Below are 19,224 nucleotides of genomic sequence, written 5' to 3'. Positions count from 1 at the left end.
ATCTCTAAAATGTTTCTGAGTTCCTCCCCCATTTTCCTCCATCTTTCTGTCGTCATCATCTCTTGCCTGCATTATTAGAATTACTTCCTAACTGGACTCCCCCTTACTGGTCTCTCACTTGCTGGTGCATACTCGGCACTGCTACCCAGGAGATCTTTTTAACCCACAGCCATCTGATCATGTTACTCCCCTGCCTTAGCCCATGGGTGTCTCACTGCCTGGTGCAGAAGGTGTGTCGCTGCTGTCCGTCTGTTGTGCCGCTTCCACCTCTCGTGGTCTCCCGCCACTCCATGTCACCCATCCTGCTCCCCAACACACTGAGCTGCTTCCTGGTCCCTGAACGTGCCATGATCTGCCACGCTACGCTTTGTTCCTCTGGCTAGGATGTCCTTCCTCCTTCTGCAGGCCCAGCACTTGTTGACCTAGCTTGGCGTCAGTCCTCTGCAAAACTGTCCTCGGCTTCCCCAGGCAGTGCTTTATGTTCTGTTCGCACAGTCCTAGAGTGCAGCACTCGAGCTGTATTGCAATTAATTAATTTCCTGTCTGCCTCCCCCACTGGGCTGTGAGCTCGCTAGGGGCACCTGTAGTCCTAGTACCCAGCATGAGGCTTGGCATAAAACCTGGGAGAGCCTCAGTGACTGTTGTTGAATGAATTAGCGAATGCTCTGCTTGATGAGGAGGTCTGTGGCACTGTCATGTTTTAACTTGGTGTGTGCCCAGGTTTTCTCTCAGGTAGAGATGACCCCTGTTCCTCTGCAGTGCTGGGGTCAGGGGGTGGTGGCCTTTGTTAGGTGGGGTTCCTGGCTGGCTGGTTGGCATGCTGGTTGGTCAGGACTCTCTCTCCTGCTGATGTCTGGGCTCTTGTCACCAGATGGGACTGAGTATGGGCTGAGTGAAGCTGACATGGAGGCCTCCTACGCCACAGTGAAGAGCATGGCGGAACAGATAGAGGCCGATGTCATCCTTCTGCGGGAACGGCAAGAAGCTGGGGGCCGCGTGCGTGATTACCTGGTCCGGAAACGAGTAGGAGACAATGACTTCCTGGAGGTCAGGTGAGGAGGTCTCAGGACGGTTTGGGGTACCCATTCTTTTTTTCTTTTTCTTTCTTTCTTTCTTTTTTTTTTAATTAGACAGAGTCTCGCTCTGTCACCGAGTGTGGAGTGCAGTGGCGCAATCTCGGCTCACTGCAACCTCTGCCTCCTAGGTTCATGCCATTCTCCTGCCTCAGCCTCCCAAGTAGCTGGGACTACAGACGCCTGCCACCACGCCCGGCTAATTTTTTGTATTTTTAGTAGAGACGGGGTTTCACCGTGTTCGCCAGGATGGTCTCGATCTCCTGACCTCGTGATCCACCCGCCTCGGCCTCCCAAAGTGCTGGGATTACAGGCATAAGCCACCGCGCCCAGCCAGGGTCCCCATTCTTCACGGAAGTTGGTGACTGAGCCTGTGGCACTCAGCATGTCAGCTCCATCCTTTCCCCTCCTGAGGAGCGGAAAGAAGTGTCCGGGTGTCCGGGGACGTGGTGGCTTCTTGCTCTAATTTTGCACTTCCCTGTCCCTTTGGAAGGAGCACGAGAGAGGCCAGCCGTACATTCTGTGGCCATTCTCTGTGGGTTTGTTTCTTTTCCCTTCAGCCTGTGAGTCTGGAAACCAGGGTCATGGAGAAGAGCCTTTTGTGCCTCTGGTAGCCTTGCGGCTCTTCCTGGCAGCACCCACAAGCTAGTGGGAGTTAAGGGAGATAGCTGCTGTGGGAGTCTGGACCCTTCTGATGACTCTTCAGCAGCAGCTCCAGGAACCTTCCCACTGTGCTCCTCCTGCTCAAGGAGGAGCTGTGAGCCGGAGGGGATCAGGGCAAGCCTGGACTTGCGGATCCAGTTACTGGGGTTGTGAGTGGTCACTCCACTTCACTCACGCACTAACTCTCACACAGATGTATGGGTTCATCTACATGCAGGGTAGCAGTGGTGGGCAACGTGGATGCCGGCAAAAGCACGCTTCTTGGGGTCCTGACACATGGGGAGCTGGACAATGGCCGAGGTTTTGCCCGCCAGAAACTCTTCCGCCACAAACATGAAATTGAATCTGGTCGCACCAGCAGTGTGGGCAACGACATTCTGGGCTTTGACAGTGAAGGCAATGTAGTGAACAAGCCTGACAGCCACGGCGGCAGCCTGGAGTGGACCAAGATTTGTGAGAAGTCCACTAAAGTCATTACCTTCATCGACTTGGCTGGTCATGAGAAGTACCTGAAAACCACTGTCTTCGGCATGACAGGCCATCTGCCTGACTTCTGCATGCTCATGGTGAGTGGGAGGCGCCCCAAGGAGGAGAGGCTTCAGCAGGGCTGCATGGGTCTGGTTATGTCCAAATCTGAAATTGTTCTGAGACTGAGGCCTGTTGGTGTGGGGCTTTAACATCGGGTGAGGCTGGCAAGTTTTGCAGGGGTGCCCAGTCCTCTGAGTAATGGTCTTCTCAAGGCTTGAACCTTGATCTCTCCCATACATTAGGCTAGGGAAGGGATCCTCTTGGTAAAAACCAGGTACCCTTGAAGACCTGTCTTATTTTTTGCAGAGGCATAGAGGAGGGTTTCTCCTGGGGCTTACTTGTTACCTTCAGAAATGTTTTCTGCAGAGGATTGGGCTACTTTGAGGAGGTGACACCAGGTAGGTAGTACCTTCAGAGGGGGAGGCCTGGGGAAGAAATGGAGAAGACAGCCATAGGAGGCACAGGCCACATTCGAGAGGCCCTGAAAGGTGGCCTCCTGGAGCCTGGGAGGAGGATAGGCCAGTGCACAGCCCTTGTTGAGAGGCTCCTGTGTGTCTGGTACTGTGTGAGGTCTGATGATACAGCAATGAACAGGACTGTCCAGAGGCTCCCAAAAAGCTTAGGGTCAAGTGTGATTAAATTTTTAAGTAATATTCCCGCTAGGAACATTAAAAACAACCAGGCCGGGCGCGGTGGCTCACGCCTGTAATCCCAGCACTTTGGGAGGCCAAGGCGGGCAGATCACGAGGTCAGGAGATCGAGACCATCCTGGCTAACACAGTGAAACCCCATCTCTACTAAAAATACAAAAAAGTAGCCAGGCGTGGTTGCAGGCGCCTGTAGTCCTAGCTACTTGGGAGGCTGAGACAGCAGAATGGCCTGAACCCCGGGAGGCGGATCTTGCAGCTAGCCGAGATCGTGCCACTGCACTCTAGCCTGGGCGACACAGCAAGACTCTGTCTCAAAAAAAAAAACAATTAAAAAATTTTTAAGCAGCTCATCTAATAGATTTAACTGAGAAAGAAAGGGAGCAGAGGACTCCGTGTTAGATCCCATTGCTAAACTAGCCTTTGTGAGCCACTGATCTTCCTCCCTGGACAGACAGTGGGAGTGCCGAGGGGAGTGGCAAGACCTATAACCTTGTGCACATCTCCACAGCTTTCACAGCAGGAATAAGGAAGAGGGAGGGCGGGAAGGGAGAGAGTCAGAGACACACATGCCTTGAGTGTTCCCTTGGCAAGGCCTTCCCAAAACCCTTCCCCATTTCTCGATTCCTTCAGCTGCCTGTATTAATAAATGTAGTAAACATAAGCATCTGTTCATAGCAGACTTGATCAAGTTGCTGCACAAACACAGGTTCTCAAGCAAATTCTCCCTAAACTGGAGAGCGGTAAAGAGAGGCAGAGCATGCTGTGTGAACACTCCTAGGCTCTCTGCCTGAGGCTTTTGGGACCTCAGCATGCCTTCATTTTCCATGTCCTTGAATGTTGCAAAGGGCCATGATGAGCTTCTTGACTGGGCTGAGGAAAGCTGCTTGCCAGGAAGGGATCTTAGCGGAAGATCCAGAGGCGTATTTGGGGAAGTTGTTGGGTTAATATTAAGAAGGGTATAGAAACTGATTGAGAATAAGCATTTTTCCAGCTGAGCTACAGTAAGACCAATTAATGGAAATGTCTTACACCCTGGACAAAATGTTACATATATATTATCTGACTTTTTGGTTGTGATCCAAATATTAACATTTCTGTAGAAAACAATGAAATATTTCATTATAGTCCCATGGCATTTGACTTCTAGGAAAAAATATTTAAAATATATAGAAAACAAAGCCGTAGAGCACTCTCTTCTCCAGGTTGAGAAGAGCAAAAACAAGTCTGCCTTGGGTTGGAAAGGTGGCTGAAGGACACGGGAAGACATAGAGAAGACTGTGGAGGTGTCCTGGTGGAGGGAGGGGGATGTGCCAGCTGGGGTGACTCATCTGGGAGCCATGGAAGCGCAGTGGGCATCTCCATGACACACTGGAATGGATAGAGCGCTGTGTAAACACAACATGGCAGTTTTTCTTTCAGATTTTCTTCTAGTTTAGTATGGTACAAAATAGTGAAAAGTTTCCTCCCAGAGGCAACCAGGGTTTCTAGTTTCTTGTGTAGCTGCTGGAGATATTTTGTACTCAGACTAGCAAATTTGTATATATACTCTCCCTCCAATTTTAAACCTTCAGAAAAGGTCAAAGAATAGTATAACGAATACCATAAACCCACCACTTAGATTCAGCAATCATTAACATTTTGCCATATTTATATGCATAATATATATATGGTGGGTACATATGTGTTTATATGTTTTTTATTTATTTAATTTTTTATTTTTTGTTGAGATGGAGTCTTGCTCTGTCGCCCAGGCTGGAATGCAGTTGTGCACTATCAGCTCACTTCAGCCTCTGCCTCTTGGGTTCAAGTGATTCTCCTGCCTCAGCCTCCCGATTAGCTGGGATTACAGGCACGCACCACCACACCCAGCTAATTTTTAGTATTTTAAGTAGAGACAAGGTTTCACCGTGTTGGCCAGGCTGGTCTGGAACTCCTGACCTCCAGCAATCTGCCCACCTCAACCTCCCAAAGTGCTGGGATTACAGGCATGAGCCACTGCACCCAGCCCGATTTAATATTTTTTAAAGAGACAAACCCGCACTCTGTCACCCAGGCTAGAGTGCGGTAGTGCGACTATAGTTCACTATAAGCTTTCAAACTCCTGGGCTCAAGGGATCCTCCCATCTCAGCCTCTTGAGTACCTAGGACTATAGGCGTGCACAACCACACCTGGCTAATACTAATTTTTTTAGAGACTAGATCTTGCCATGTTGCCCAGGCTGGTCTCAAAACTCTTGACTTGAAGTAATCCTCCCACCTTGGTGCCTCCCAGGGTGCTGGGATTACAGGTGTGAGCCACCCTGCCCAGCCAAGTATATATGTTTAGTTTTTTTTTTTTTTTTTTTTTTCCTGAATCACTTGAAAATAGTGGAAATGTCTTCACCCTGGACAAAGTCACAATGTAGACATTGTGACTTTTCACTCCCAAACACTTCAGCATACAGTTCCTAAAAGTAAGGCCTGTCTCCCACTGTTTTTACAATTAAGAAAATGAAGAATAGTTACCTAATATCCTCAAATATCTAGTCTGTATTTATATTATTTCAGATGTTTCCCAAATATCTTTCAGCTGCTTTTTTTAAGCCGTGAATCAGTCACCACTTATCCCCCACCGCCTTTTATTTTCTTTGAGATGGAGTCTTGCTCTGTTGCCCAGGCTGGAGTGCCGTGGCACAATCTTGGCTCACTGCAACCTCCGCCTCCTGGGTTTAAGCGATTCTCCTGCCTCAGCCTCCTGAGTAGCTGGGATTACAGGCACCCGCCACCATACGCAGCTAATTTTTTTTTAATTATTATTTTTAGTAGAGAAGGGGTTTCAGCATGTTGGTCGAGCTGGTCTCAAATTCCTGATCTCAGGTGATCCACCCGCCTTGGCCTCCCAAAGTGCAGGGATTACAGGCATGAGCCACCATGTCCAGCTGACTACTCACCTCTTTTTATGATAGCATTCTATATACAACTTACTTTTTTTTTCCCCCGTTAAAAGCATATTTTGGAGATTAGTCCATATCAGTAGATAAGAATTTCTTCCTTCTTTTGTACAGCACATTTCATACATGTGCCCTGATTTATGTAACTAGTCATTATGGTGATATTTGGAAACATTTGTTGTTACTGGAAGGATAGTAACAGTAATAATAGGTGCAGTTGCTTAAACACGTAGTTCATGCTAGTTGTGTGCTGGACCCTTCATGTGTGTTGTGACATTTAAACATCAAGTGACCCTCTGAAGTGGATATTGTTATCCCCCCATTTTATAGATGGGGAAACTGAGGGCCAGTGATGTTAAGTTGAATCAATTTTTTGTTGTTGTTGTTTATGAGACACAGTCTCGGTTACCCAGGCTAGAGTGCAGTAGCTCCATCATGGCTCACTGCAGCCGCAATCTCCCAGGCTCAAGTGATCCTCCCACCTCACCTCCCAAGTAGCTGAGACTACAGCGTATGCTGCCATACCCAGCTAATTTTTCTTTTTTTTTTTTTTGCAGGGGGGAGGGGAATGGGTTTCACTCTTGTTGCCTAGGCTGGAGTGCAATGGTGCGATCTCGACTCACCGCAACCTCCACCTCCCAGGTTCAAGCGATTTTCCTGCCTCAGCCTCCTGAGTAGCTGGGATTACAGGCATGTGCCACCACGCCTGGCTAATTTTGTATTTTAGTAGAGACAGGGTTTCTCTCATGTTGTTCAGGCTGGTCGCAAACTCCCGACCTCAGGTGATCCGCCTGCCTTGACCTCCCAAAGTGCTAGGGTTATAGGAGTAATCCTCTGTGCCTGGCCTTAATTTTTGTATTTTTTTGTAGAGACGGGGTCTTACCAGGTTGTCCAGCCTGGTCTCAAACTCCTGGCCTCAAGTGATTTGCCTGCCTTGGCCTCCTAAAGTGGTGGGGTTATAGGCGTGAGCCACCGCTCCTGGCCTGGATTCACTTTGATGGTTCAAGACAGTTGTTTCCCTGACTGGGTTTATCTTTTTTGTTGTTTGCAAGTCTCCTCCGATTTTGACACCCCACATCGTTGAGTCAGGGGTTAAAGTGATTTTTGCCCTTGTCCTGACAATTCCTTTCTGTGTTGGGGCAGGTGGGCAGTAATGCTGGCATCGTGGGGATGACCAAAGAACACCTGGGCTTGGCACTGGCACTCAATGTACCTGTCTTTGTGGTAGTCACCAAGATTGACATGTGTCCTGCCAACATCCTGCAAGGTAAGTGAAGCCTCCAGCTAGCAGCCGCTGCTCTGATTAGTGCTGTCACCTATGTGCCTCCAGGTGGTCTGCCACTACGGCTTTAGCCCAGAAACTTCTTTTCTTTTTTGTTTTTATTTTTTTATTTTACAATATGTTTATTTTATTTTTTTTATATTTTGAGACAGAGTCTCGCTCTGTCTCTCAGGCTGGAGTGCAGTGGCGCGATCTCCGCTCACTGCAAGCTCCATCGCCTCCCAGGTTGATGCCATTCTCCTGCCTCAGCCTCCCGAGAAGCTGGAACTACAGGTGCCCGCCACCACGCCCGGCTAATTTTTTTTTGTATTTTTAGTAGAGACGGGGTTTCACCGTGTTCGCCAGGATGGTCTCGATCTCCTGACCTCGTGATCCACTCGCCTCGGCCTCCCAAAGTGCTGGGATTACAGGCGTGAGCCACCGCGCCCGGCCAATATGTTTATTTTTTTATATGCTCTGCATTGAACACTTCAGCAAAGAAAATAATAATTTCAAAATGCAATCCCTGGATCCAATAAATATCCTTTATAATCCATGACACTGATCAATATCTAGAAATATATGTAGACAAAGTTAGCTAATGAACAAAATAAATAAAATGACTATGTAAACTATAAATTACAGGCATGAAGGATCATGTATGATCAGTTAAGTCACTCTGCCACTTTTTAAAATAATATTCACATTTGCTTCAATCACATAAACGTTCATTGCAGGAGTTAAATTTGACTGCTGATAACAACTGAAAGCTGTGATCTTTGTTAGCTTAAAAGAAAATTCAGTTTAATACAAAGACATTTAAGATGAAAACTTTAGGACCCTTGATCAGAAGCTTTCAATGTGTGTTGCTCTACTTTGTTGTAGGCAAGATTCAAGTAAGGCTAAGACAGAAGAGTGTTTCCATTGAAGACATGATCTAAGAATTGCCTTCTACAGAGGTGAATTATGTTCTGTAGAAACTAGCTAGTTAGCCACCAAGATGTTACCAATAAAGGATTCCTTGTACTAGCAACTAACCAAGCTTAAAAGCCCTAGCCAGTATTACGAAAATAAAACATTTAGAGTAATATTTATGAATACAAACACAATTGGTTCCTTGCCTTCTACAGATAGTCATCTATAAAATGATAAAAGGTTTCAACTGTGGTTCTTCTCTGGGTTGAGAAGGTACAGATACACATGGGTGATCTACCGATTTACCTTCTGAAAGTACTCTTTGGAAGCAGCTGGATTTGGCTTGATTGGAGGAGAATCTGGTGTCCAGTTTGCTAGGCAGACTTCTCCATGGGTTTCTACATACTGGAACGCCTTCACCAAGCAGAGGGTCTCTTCCACATTTCGGCCCACTGGGAGATCATTGATGCTCAAGTGCTTGATGACTCCACTGGGGTCAGTTATGAAGAGACCTCTTAGTGCAAGACCAGGACCTTCTAACAGCACACCGTAGTATCAGGAAGTTTGCTTAGATCTGACAAGAGTGGGATGTGCATGTGGCCCAAACCACCATTCTTTCTTGGTGTATTTATCCAGGCAACTAAAGTGGGAATCCACTGAGACCACAACAACTTCACAGTTCACATTGTGAAATTCCTTAGGTTTGTCACTAAAAGCAACAATTTCTGTAGGACACACGAAGGTGAAATCCAAAGGATAGAAGAAAAGCACCAAATATTTCCCCTCAAAGTCATCAAGGCTTAGGTCTTTGAACTCTCTATTGACAATGGCTGTACGCTTAAATAGGGTGCATGCTAGGCGACAGCAGGTGCATGTTATGAGGAGCTGGTGCTAAAGAATTTTGCTTGACCAGAACCAGACCATAATATGTTTGTCAAGCTCGTTCTTCCCAGAAGCAGCAGGCCTGAGGGCTGCAGTGGCAGAAATGCCCCAAGGAATGGCACTCACATGTCGGAGCAGCCTTCCCACAGCAGCTGCCATCTTCAGTGCCCGCGGGTGAAACTTGCTTTGTCTTGTACTTAGATCTTGGCCTGAATTTCCATCAGCCCAGAATCTTCTGCTACTTCCTCCCCTATAGTTCTTAGTCTGAGCACAGCCTAGAATTATCCTCTTCCTTGTTCCTTCTGGTTCCAAATGCAGAAATTTTGAGCTCCTGAATCTGGCATCTCTTTTCAGGTGACCCCAGGCAGAAGGAGTTGGGCTCTACCAGCTAAGCTGGATGTATATGGGGAAGTTTGGACAGAGGGTCTGATTACCTTTTACCACCAAAGCTTTGACACAGGGTTGCAGGACTAGGCCTTCATGCCTTTCTCCCTCACTGCTAAAGATTGCAGAAAAGTATCCCTTTGGGAGGCCTCATAATAAGGTCTCTCTAGACTTCTAAATATCTAAGAGATCCTTTTTGTTGGATGAGATTTTTTTTTCCAGGAAATAGTGCATTCTGAGAACTGAAGTGTGAACTGAATTGTTTTTCTTGGGGACCCTCAAGTCACATGCTTACAGGAGGCAGGTCGTGCAGACACAAGAGAAATCTGCCAGGTTTCAGACGCAGAACCCTAGAAAAGAGGCCCCATCTATGCTTTTCTTACTCTAGCAGCACCCAAAGTTTTGATCCTTGTTTTTGCTTCTCCAGGCATTGTGGCATTTAATACTGGTCCATCTATCTGTGTCTGTCTCCTGCTTGCATCAGTAATGAGTGGACCCATCTTGCTCTGGAAGCCTGGCCAAAGAGAAGGTTGTGTCCCCCTAATTCTGTTCCATTTCACCCTTTAAGAAACCCTGAAGCTGTTACAGCGCCTGCTGAAGTCACCAGGCTGCCGGAAGATCCCTGTGCTGGTGCAGAGCAAGGATGATGTGATTGTCACAGCCTCCAACTTCAGCTCCGAAAGGTAACGGGTAGGGAGCGCACACTTCAGACAGGCACCCTTGCAGGCAGGACCACAGTGAGTGATGGGCCTGGAGTGGCTGTCAGCTTTGGCATGAGGTCTCATGAAAACACCACATCAACACCTCTTCCTATTTAGAGATTGGAAAAAATAGAAGCTTCCGATCTTAGCCCAGGGTCTCCCAAGCCAGCATTGTTGCCCAGGGGCAATATCATGTAACCCAGATTGTGAGGTGCCGGCATTCCTGAGGTTGGCATCCCGGCTGAGACTTCAGTGTCCTTATCTGTGAAATGGGAATAACATTCCCTTCCCTGTAGGGGTCCTGTGAATGTTGGAAATGAATTATGTAGAGCACTTAATGCCCTGCCTGGCTGATGGATGGTAAATATGCAGCCATTTTTGTAACTCAGTTTTTTATATTGTTGTTCCTCAAAAGCTCGCTAATCATAGATAAGTTTTGGCATTTACTCATTAGTGTATTCTTTCATTCCATAAATATTTACTGGATGTTTGTTCTGCCAGACTCTTCATCTAGAGGTTGAGGATTCAGAGTTGAATTGAACACAATCCTTGTCCTCAAGGGGTTCAGCTCCTTGGTTAGAGATGCTGTCTCGATAATGGTGAACTCTACCAATTTTGCCTCTTCGCCCAGACCTTGGTCTATAGTGCCAGGCCCAGAGCAGCCTGGCTTTTTGCCTATGCCTCCACCCTGATGTGATCCTTAGTACCATCAGTTGGCCAGCAGAGGGGGCACGTTTCAGACAGCCCCATTTGAGCTTGTTGATATCGTCCAGTGCCTATTCTGTGCAGACACTATTCTAGGAGCTGTGGGGAATGTATAATTCCTGATCTCAAGGATTTTAATTCATTCACCCTGAGTAGGAGCGATAGAGATCATTTACAGGACTCCGATGAAAAATCAGATGCAGTAATGTGTAACAGAGAAAAAGCTCTCCAGGAACTCAGAGGAGTTAAGAGTGTCTACCCAGGAAGGGTTTCACGGAAGAAGTGGTATTTGAGATGAGCTCTGAAGGGTGAGAGAGCCTGGTAGTTGCGTTAAAGGGAAAGAATTCAGGAAGGAAGGTCAGAGTGAGCAAATCCACAAGGGCAGAAAAGTGCCAAGGTTTTAGGAGAAGGGAAAGTTCTCTGGTGTGGCTGCAATATAGGAATTTGTGAGAAGTGAATCTGCAGAGATGGCTACAAACCCAAGCAAAGGGCTGTGAGTGTTGGGAGAGGGATTTGGAGTGTCTTCTCTGCAGCGGAAAGGCGGTTAAGGATTTTAAGCAAGCATGCGTGTGCTTGAGGAAGAAGCAGTCATGAGGTTCCAAACTAGGGCAGTGGTGGAGGACAGAGAGGAGAGGACAGGTGTCAGAGACAGAACTGAGTGAGAGAAGAAGGCCTCAGAGCAGGGCTAGCCAGGAACTTGCTAGGTCAGGGCAGAGAGGTCAAGCCCTTGGAAGAGGGAGATGTGGGGTCATGAATAGCAGCATCTGCTCCTCGAGCCCTGTTGCTGCCCCTGCCCTGTGTCAGAGCAGGAGCTAGCCTCCTAAGCGCCTCTCTCCTTTCTTCCTTCCTCTCCTCCCTCTGCTTAGGATGTGCCCAATATTCCAGATCTCCAATGTTACAGGCGAGAACCTAGATCTGCTGAAGATGTTCCTCAACCTCCTCTCCCCCCGCACCAGCTACAGGGAGGAGGAGCCTGCTGAGTTTCAGATTGATGACACCTACTCCGTCCCGGTGAGTGGCTCTGGGCCGGTGGCTGGGTAGGCATTTCCTACAGTGGCATCAGGGGGTGGGTCTGTGCTGGGGATGCACTTATGAGGCCAGGGTCTTCTCCTTGGCAGGGTGTGGGGACAGTGGTGTCGGGGACAACACTGAGAGGCCTGATCAAGCTGAATGACACACTGCTGCTGGGCCCAGACCCCCTGGGTAACTTCCTGTCCATTGCTGTCAAATCCATCCATCGCAAGCGCATGCCTGTCAAGGAGGTGCGGGGTGGCCAGACAGCATCCTTTGCGCTGAAGAAGGTGAGTAGCGATGATACTGAACACTCCCCTCAGACTCCATCATGCTAGGCTCTGGGCCAGATGCCTTACTCACCCACTCCAGTCCTCATGGCTGCTCTGCAAGATCGGGATTACTGGCCTCATTTTTATAGATGATGAAACTGAGGCTCATAGCCCAGGGACTTGCTCAAGACCCACAGCTTGTAAGTGCTAGAGTGAGGAACGCCTGCCTTCTCTGCTCTGTTCCTCCCTCTGGTGCCTGAGCAGGGTGGCCTGAGCTCAGTGGTGAGGTCAGATAGGAGTATCCTTGCTGTTCAAGGATCCTTCTACATAGGGCCATTGGGATCTGTGCCAAATCCTCTTCCCATTCAGCCTTCTATCTCCTGGGGTTTGGGGTGGGTTCTAGTTCTGGGGTCACCTACCTTTACCCACCAACTAAATTAACCAGGAAAAGTAGGACTTTCTTCCCCACAGTGGTCAGGTCATGCTCACCTGTTCCTTCCCCGTGAATGCTTGCCTGCCTTTGCTTCCTCATTCGTCCTTCATGGCCCAGCAGCTGAAGTGCTGATTCCCACATGAAGCCTTCCTGAACCCCAGTAGTAGTGTTGAGTCTTCCCATGGAGCACTGAGGCTGCTCGTGCTGTCTACCCTAGAAGACCTGTGGTCCAGGTGGTGAGGAAACCAGGCAGAGTTGGGGTGGTCCCTATCCCTAGAAAGACTCTTGGTCCCTGGGACCAGGGGTGAAATCAGAAGGCATCATTGTCCCTGAGGGCTGGGGCTCCCTCTTTCTTTCAGATCAAGCGCTCGTCCATCCGGAAGGGCATGGTGATGGTTTCCCCACGTTTGAATCCCCAAGCCTCCTGGGAGTTTGAGGCCGAGATTCTCGTCCTCCACCACCCCACCACAATTAGCCCGCGCTACCAGGCCATGGGTAGGTGTCTAAGGCCCTGCCAGCCCAGGAGGCCCTCGTGCTAGCTCCCCTCAGAAGGTGCTCCAGCAACCCAGGCCCCCTAGTTCCAGCTGCAGCTGGGTGGTGGGTCTCCTTCCTGTTCAGTGATGCCGTTCCTTCTGTTCCACCCGTGAGCTGCAGTGTTGATTCCTTCCCACAAACACTGAGGGCTGGGCTCTGAGGCCCAGACCTGTCCTCAGGGACCTCACATGCATTCTTTCAGCAAGGTCTGCTGAACGTTGCTGGATGCCCAGTGGTGTTGCTAAGGTGCTGGGAACAAAGATGAGGTAGATGGGCAAGGATCCTTCCCCGCAGAAACCCACAGTCCGGCGAGGAGGCGCATGTGCAGCGTGTGCTGTAATCCCAGGAACTAGGACCCTTGTCTGCACAGGGCCTGGGGTTGGGGGATGATGGGTGGGCATTAGCTGGAGGAAAATGTGGGAGATGGTAAGGCAGGATCAGAGCCAAGAGCAGGCTTCACAGGGGTCTGTAGCCCCAGAGATAAGCCCCCACCCTTCCACAGCTTAAGCGTATTTCATGCTTTCACTCACTGCCTCCCTTGTCCTGAAGCCACCAGGTGGCTCCAGCCTATCCTGACCTCTGGCTCCCTTGACAGTGCACTGTGGGAGCATCAGGCAGACAGCCACCATTCTGAGCATGGACAAGGACTGTCTGCGCACTGGGGACAAGGCCACTGTACATTTCCGCTTCATCAAGACCCCTGAGTACCTGCACATAGACCAGCGGCTGGTGTTCCGGGAAGGCCGCACCAAGGCTGTCGGCACCATCACCAAGGTATGGCCGGGGCAGACCTTGCCTGCCTCCAGGAAGCACTCAGGGGCCACCCTGAGCACAGGGCAGAGGTTTAGTCATTGCCATGGGAGAGCTGGACCCACTGAGGTGTAGCCTTGGTGACATCTCTCTACTCCCCTTAGAGGTATCCCATGGCCTCCTGTCCTGGGCAGTGGTGGTGACCATGGAGAGGAAAAGGTAGGGTTAGGGTATGGTTCGGAAAGTCTGGGCCTAGCCAGGCTCAGCCTCCAAGGTGCTATCACAGGTTCCTGTGGCCTCGCTGGGGCCATGTCTAAGGTCTCCTCTCAGAGCAGAGGTCTGGTTGGAGTGAGTGCAGGAAATTATGGGCCTGAGTTCTCTTGGGGCTTAAGCTGTTTGTGTGTCCTGGACACTTGCCCACTGCAGACCTTGCCCTTGGTCTTGGAGGGGCATTTGATAGAGGGGTTTGACCCCTGCTCCGTACAAAGGAGGTACTGGCCCCAGCCTATCTGAGATCTTGGGATCAGTCTTTGGCTGACCTTGCCTCTAGAAAAGGCAAGGCATGGTCACCCTGGGGCTACAGATGTCCTCGAAGGCCTGCATGCTCCTGGGACTGCTGAGTTTGGCCAAGCCTGCAGCAAACATTGTAATGTCCTCTGGGACTCACTGGGCTTCTTTTGTGCTTTGTATGAGAGAGAACTTGGGCCACAAGGGAAGATTGTAAGTCACTTCTGGCTGACAGCTTTCAAGATTTCTGATAGCCAAACTTCAAATGTTTCCAGCTGATGAGACATTGACTTGGTCTCTTTGGGAGGCCTGGAGTTAACACTTGCCCTAGACTTTTGTTATGGGAGCAGCAGCAGGGTCCTGGGGCTGGAGCTGCAGCTCACACTCTGAGGAGTCTCCACCAGCTTAGCAATGAGAGCCCGGAGCTCCACTTGCCAGGTTCTGTGCAGGCTCTGGGCTCTGGGGGCTGGACTGAGCGGGAGGTGGGAGCAAGGTTCACCGATTTCCCTGTAGGAACAACAGCTGTAGCAGAGAAGAGGATAGAGCCTTTCTGGGCTGGGCAGAGGCAGGAAGTGAGGCATGAGCCCAGGGCCATAGCAGTCCTGGGCTACTGAGCGGGGATGAGAATGACTCTTCATCCCCACTGCCTCTTGTCATGTCCTTCCTGCCATCCGTCTTGCGCTGAACTGGCAAGATCAAGGAATGAGGAGTCCCTGGGAGAAGGGGGCTGGGGGTGGGGGGGTAGCCAAGCCAGTGCCACTGCCCTGCAGCTCCAGCCTCAGCCTCTCTCTATGGCTCCCACAGCTCCTCCAGACCACCAACAACTCCCCGATGAACTCCAAGCCCCAGCAGATTAAAATGCAGTCGACGAAAAAGGGCCCCCTGACGAAACGAGACGAGGGGGGCCCGTCTGGTGGGCCAGCAGTAGGAGCACCCCTACCTGGAGATGAAGCTTCCTGTCTAGGGGCTGGGCAGCCAGCTGCATCCAGCAGTCTCCAGCCTCAGGTGAGCACGGGCCCCTTGTGGCTTTGGCACGGTGGTGGGGGCTGTGGCTTCTACCCTGATTTGGTGAGGGTGACATGTAGGCAAGCCTGAAGCCTGGCTAGAAGGTCTCCTCAACAACTCTGGCACTGAAGTGCTCCTAAGTGTGAGGCATTTGTCTCTAGAAGCTATAAGGCAGTGCCTTCCACAGCAGGGAATACAGCCCACCTGAAACCAGTTTAATTGGCCCTAACTAGCATTTGGTTTTAATGAAAAAAAAATAGAACAGAAAAATGTCGAAGCTTCCCTTTCATAGTAAGTCTTGCAAGTATTGCTGGTGTGAGCGTCCAGGTGATATATGTGTGCACTGCAGTCCAGCAGGTTTGAGAGACACTGCCTTAGAGGGTCCTCCTCTGTCCCGTCCCTGATGTGCACACATCCTGAAGGGCAAGTGGCCTTGGGATGTGCCATTGAGCCTCTTACCCGGCCTCTCCTGCCAGCTATCTCCTGCAGGCACTCTCTCCTGGCGTGAAGAAGGCCTGGTGCCCCTTGCACCCCTCTCCCCAGCATCTTTCTCCGTTGTCCCCTCATTGGAAAAGGAGGCTATGCCTGGATCTGTCTGTCCATTCTGTTATCTGTCTCCCATTGGGTCTTTCCTCTGGTTCGTTCGCTTCCTTTCTGTCTCTCCTGCTCTGCTTTGTGCTTCTCTGAACATCCGTGTCTCACACCCTCATCACATGTGTCCTACCCACCCTGTTAGGAAGGCAGGGCAGGCACTGGCTCCATTTTAGAGACAGAGGGGAGGTGTTGCATGCAGAGTGGCCCAGGAAATTCCTGGGCAGGCTGGGGTGAAGACAGACCACGCTGCCTGCTCATGCATCTTCCGTCCCCCTCTCCCCACTGCTCAGCTCCTCTGTTCTCTTCTCCTCCCCATGGGCCAGTGCTTCTCAAGCTCCTTCTCTCTCTTTCAGCCCAAGCCCAGCAGTGGAGGCCGGCGACGAGGGGGCCAGCGCCACAAGGTGAAGTCCCAGGGGGCCTGTGTGACTCCTGCCAGCGGCTGCTGAACCTTCTCCTGGCCCACCCCCACCACCCAAGGGGTCATCATACTCTGGCCACCGTTCCACCAGATGGGCAGAGCAGCTATGACCGCCACCCAGCCCTCCTGCTCAGGCCACAGCCGGAGCCTCCGCATTGCTCCCACCCCCATTTTCCAGGGGGGTTGTAATTTATAAGCTGAGGAAGGCAGCCAGACCTGGGGGACTAACCATCTCCCACTGTCCTCCCCACCTTCTTCCTCACTCTCACATTTTTTGTACATCTGGGCCCTTAGTTTTTATTCTGTTTATTATACGTCTCTGTCTCTCTCTATTGTGTGTGTGTGTGTGGTGCAGGAGTGCCACCCCCAGGGCCATGTCAGCCTCTCTTTTCTCCTCCATGGCTGCCTGCCTGCATGTCTGTCTCTTTGAGAATCCTCGGGGCCGTCGGGATGTCAGGAGCGGAAGGAGCCGCTCCCCTATCTTGCTGCTCCTCTTGGCACTCAGGGGCCCCTTCCATGGAGACAGACTGGGTGGAGGGGCTTCTGGGATTTGGTGTCTGCTGCTGCCAGAGCAGGAACCCCCAGTCTAGGACTTGGGCATTTTAACAGAGAGAAAGTAGTGGCTTCTCCTTTTCTCTCTCCTCCTTTTTCCCTTTAAGCCTCCAAACAGGTCATGCCAAAAGCTCTCTGGTTATAACCTGGAGACATGTGGAGGGGAGTAGTGATGAGATTGTAGGACTCTCCCCATCCAGGGCCCGGGCTCTGACCCTGACCCTGACCCTGACCCTGACCCTGGCCCTGGCCCTGGCCCTGGCCACCGACCCAAAGACAGCTGGTGGGTTTCCCCTTGGAGACAATCCTGCTTTTGCCTGGGCCAGCCCTGGCTGCCCTCAGCTTTTGCTGATCTGCCCGGCCTGGAGCCTCCCCTCACCCCGCTTCTTGTTGGGCCTCAGGCACTGGTTACCAAAAGGGTGTCTGGGTCTGCTCAGGATCATGTTTTCTAGCACCTCCTGTTGGAGGGGTGGAGGGATGTTCCCCTGAGCTAGGCTGAGACTAAAACCCCATCTTCCCCATCACGTCACCCCCGTGGCTGCTACAGGAGCACAGTAGTGAAGGCCTGAGCTCCAGGTTTAAGAGACAACTGGAGCATGGGGAGGGCAGGTAGGAGTTAGTGAAAAGACACTTCCAGGATTAGCACACAGCATTTAGCCCTCTGGAAGAACCCCTGCCTGGGGTGGGACTGTGCAGGCCAGAGAAGGGGGCATGGGCCTGAACCCACCTGGACTGACTGCTGCACTGAAGCCACAGATGTAGGGTAGGCTGGTGGGCAGGGGTGGTTCCTTCTCTAGCCGGGGCAGACACCCAGCTGGCTGGGTCCTTCCTCAGCCTTGCCTCCTCCTGTCCCCAACCCTTTCCTTTCCTCCTGCTTGCGGACTGCTGGTCCCCTCTCCTCCCCTCCTTCCAGCTGTTTCTAGTTACCACCTACCCCTGGCCATGAACTGATCAGACCAGCATTCAAAATAAAAGTTTGTTCCAAGTTGACAGTGTGGTGCTCCCTGCCCAGCCCCTCCAGGTGGAGGTGCTGCCACGGGAACGCAGTTGCTCTGCCTGCCCTGGGGCCCCTGGCAACAGCTGGGAGCAGGGCAGTGCTGTGAGGAGCCCAGCTTCCCCGGTCAGGCAGGCGTGGCTTCCATGTTCAGGCTCCCTCACCAGCTGGTGACACGGGACAAGCTTACCAACCTTCTCTGAACCTCAGTTTTCTCATCTACAAGAGGCAAAGCCATACATCAAGGTTGTGTGGATTCAGAGAACGTGAGGCCCTGGGGTGTCCTGCACACGGGAAGGGGTTGCTCAGTGAGTGGTCTGCACGCCGTTAGCCACCCTGCCACCTCTGTGCCCTGGGCAGGCTCGAAAGGAGAGCTGTGGCTGAGACTGCCAGGGGTCTAGACGCATGCTCCTGTTGACATTCCCAGCAACCGCCCCTGAGGTCGATGTTGTGTTTTTCTTTTTCTTTTGTTTGAGACTTGAGTCTCGCTCTGTTGCCAGGCTGGAGTGCAGTGGCGTGATCTCTGCTCACTGCAACCTCCACCTCCCAGGTTCAAGCGATTCTCCTGCCTCAGCCTCCTGAGTAGCTGGGACTACAGGCGCACGCCACCACACCCAGCTAACTTTTTGTATTTTAGTAGAGACAGGGTTTCACCATGTCAGCCAGGATGGTCTTGATCTCCTGACCTCGTGATCCGCCTGCCTCAGCCTCCCAAAGTTTTGGGATTACAGGTGTGAGCCACTGCACCGGGCCTGTTCTGTTTTTCTAGTTAAGGGAACTGAAGCTCAGAAGTGTCACCAGCAGGTGTACATTCCCGTGCCAGCCTTGCCCCCCGGCTTTTCCCAGGCAGGCTCCTGCGTGTCCGCTGGCCCCAGCCCAGTCCTCTGTCTCTAGGCTGCTTCCCTCCTGCTCTCTGTCCTGACTCTGGCCCTGCTTATAGGGGCCACTACTTGCTGGTGCCTCCATAGCAAGCCTCTGGCATTGAGCCCCCTGGCATGGGAGGGGCTGTGGGGTCTGGGTTCCCACAAGGCTTAGCCATGGCAGAATCTCATTTTAACTCTTTGCCCCTACAAGCAGCAGTACTTGCCAGAACCATTCTTGGGATTCAGCTCTGGCGACCACCTTGGCCTCTGGCCACACTCAGGAGGGTGGGGTTGGATTTGTGTAGCTGCCAGGTCCACACCTGCCAGCAGGGGGCTGACTGGATCCATGCTTTACTGTGTTTAACAGGGGTAGCGGGGTCCCTACAGCCCTCCCAGCTAAACATTTGGTACAAAACACCAGCCCTTTTGTAGTGGATGCAGAATAAAATTGTTAATCCAATCACCTCGAATGGCAAGGCCTGACCCTTCTGTGTGTGCAGCAGGTGTTTGTGGCGTCCTTCCCAGGAGTAAGGCCTGTGATTGATGGTGGGATGGGGATGGCCAGACCCCTGACGCCACAGTCAGGACTGTTCTGGCTT

At 51.2% G+C, this 19,224-nt stretch overlaps 1 protein-coding gene and 1 pseudogene across 3 annotated transcripts in view; one reads left to right on the top strand and one right to left on the bottom strand.

Annotated features, from left to right (window-relative positions):
- GTPBP1 (GTP binding protein 1) overlaps positions 1-19,092 on the top strand; it is a 28,498-nt gene extending 9,406 nt beyond the window's left edge. Inside the window, exons 3-12 of one of the 2 annotated variants that reach the window (XM_010389255.2) lie at positions 872-1,052; positions 1,954-2,302; positions 6,988-7,111; positions 9,855-9,969; positions 11,559-11,703; positions 11,811-11,993; positions 12,768-12,903; positions 13,538-13,716; positions 15,004-15,204; positions 16,152-19,092. In XM_010389255.2, the coding sequence (XP_010387557.1) occupies positions 872-1,052; positions 1,954-2,302; positions 6,988-7,111; positions 9,855-9,969; positions 11,559-11,703; positions 11,811-11,993; positions 12,768-12,903; positions 13,538-13,716; positions 15,004-15,204; positions 16,152-16,244 (1,706 nt within the window). In that variant the 3' untranslated portion in view covers positions 16,245-19,092. The remainder of the gene's footprint in view (positions 1-871; positions 1,053-1,953; positions 2,303-6,987; positions 7,112-9,854; positions 9,970-11,558; positions 11,704-11,810; positions 11,994-12,767; positions 12,904-13,537; positions 13,717-15,003; positions 15,205-16,151) is intronic. The other variant, XM_010389256.2, reaches the window with a different exon arrangement.
- On the bottom strand, positions 7,960-9,698 carry LOC104682544 (annotated as a pseudogene). The gene has a single exon (XR_750704.2). The product of XR_750704.2 is annotated as a thioredoxin-dependent peroxide reductase, mitochondrial pseudogene (transcript).
- Positions 19,093-19,224: the final 132 nt, after the last annotated feature.

This window comes from Rhinopithecus roxellana, chromosome 13 (assembly GCF_007565055.1).
Source record: "Rhinopithecus roxellana isolate Shanxi Qingling chromosome 13, ASM756505v1, whole genome shotgun sequence".
NCBI classification, from domain to species: Eukaryota; Metazoa; Chordata; class Mammalia; order Primates; family Cercopithecidae; genus Rhinopithecus; species Rhinopithecus roxellana.
This window is presented reverse-complemented; position numbering and strand designations above follow the sequence as displayed.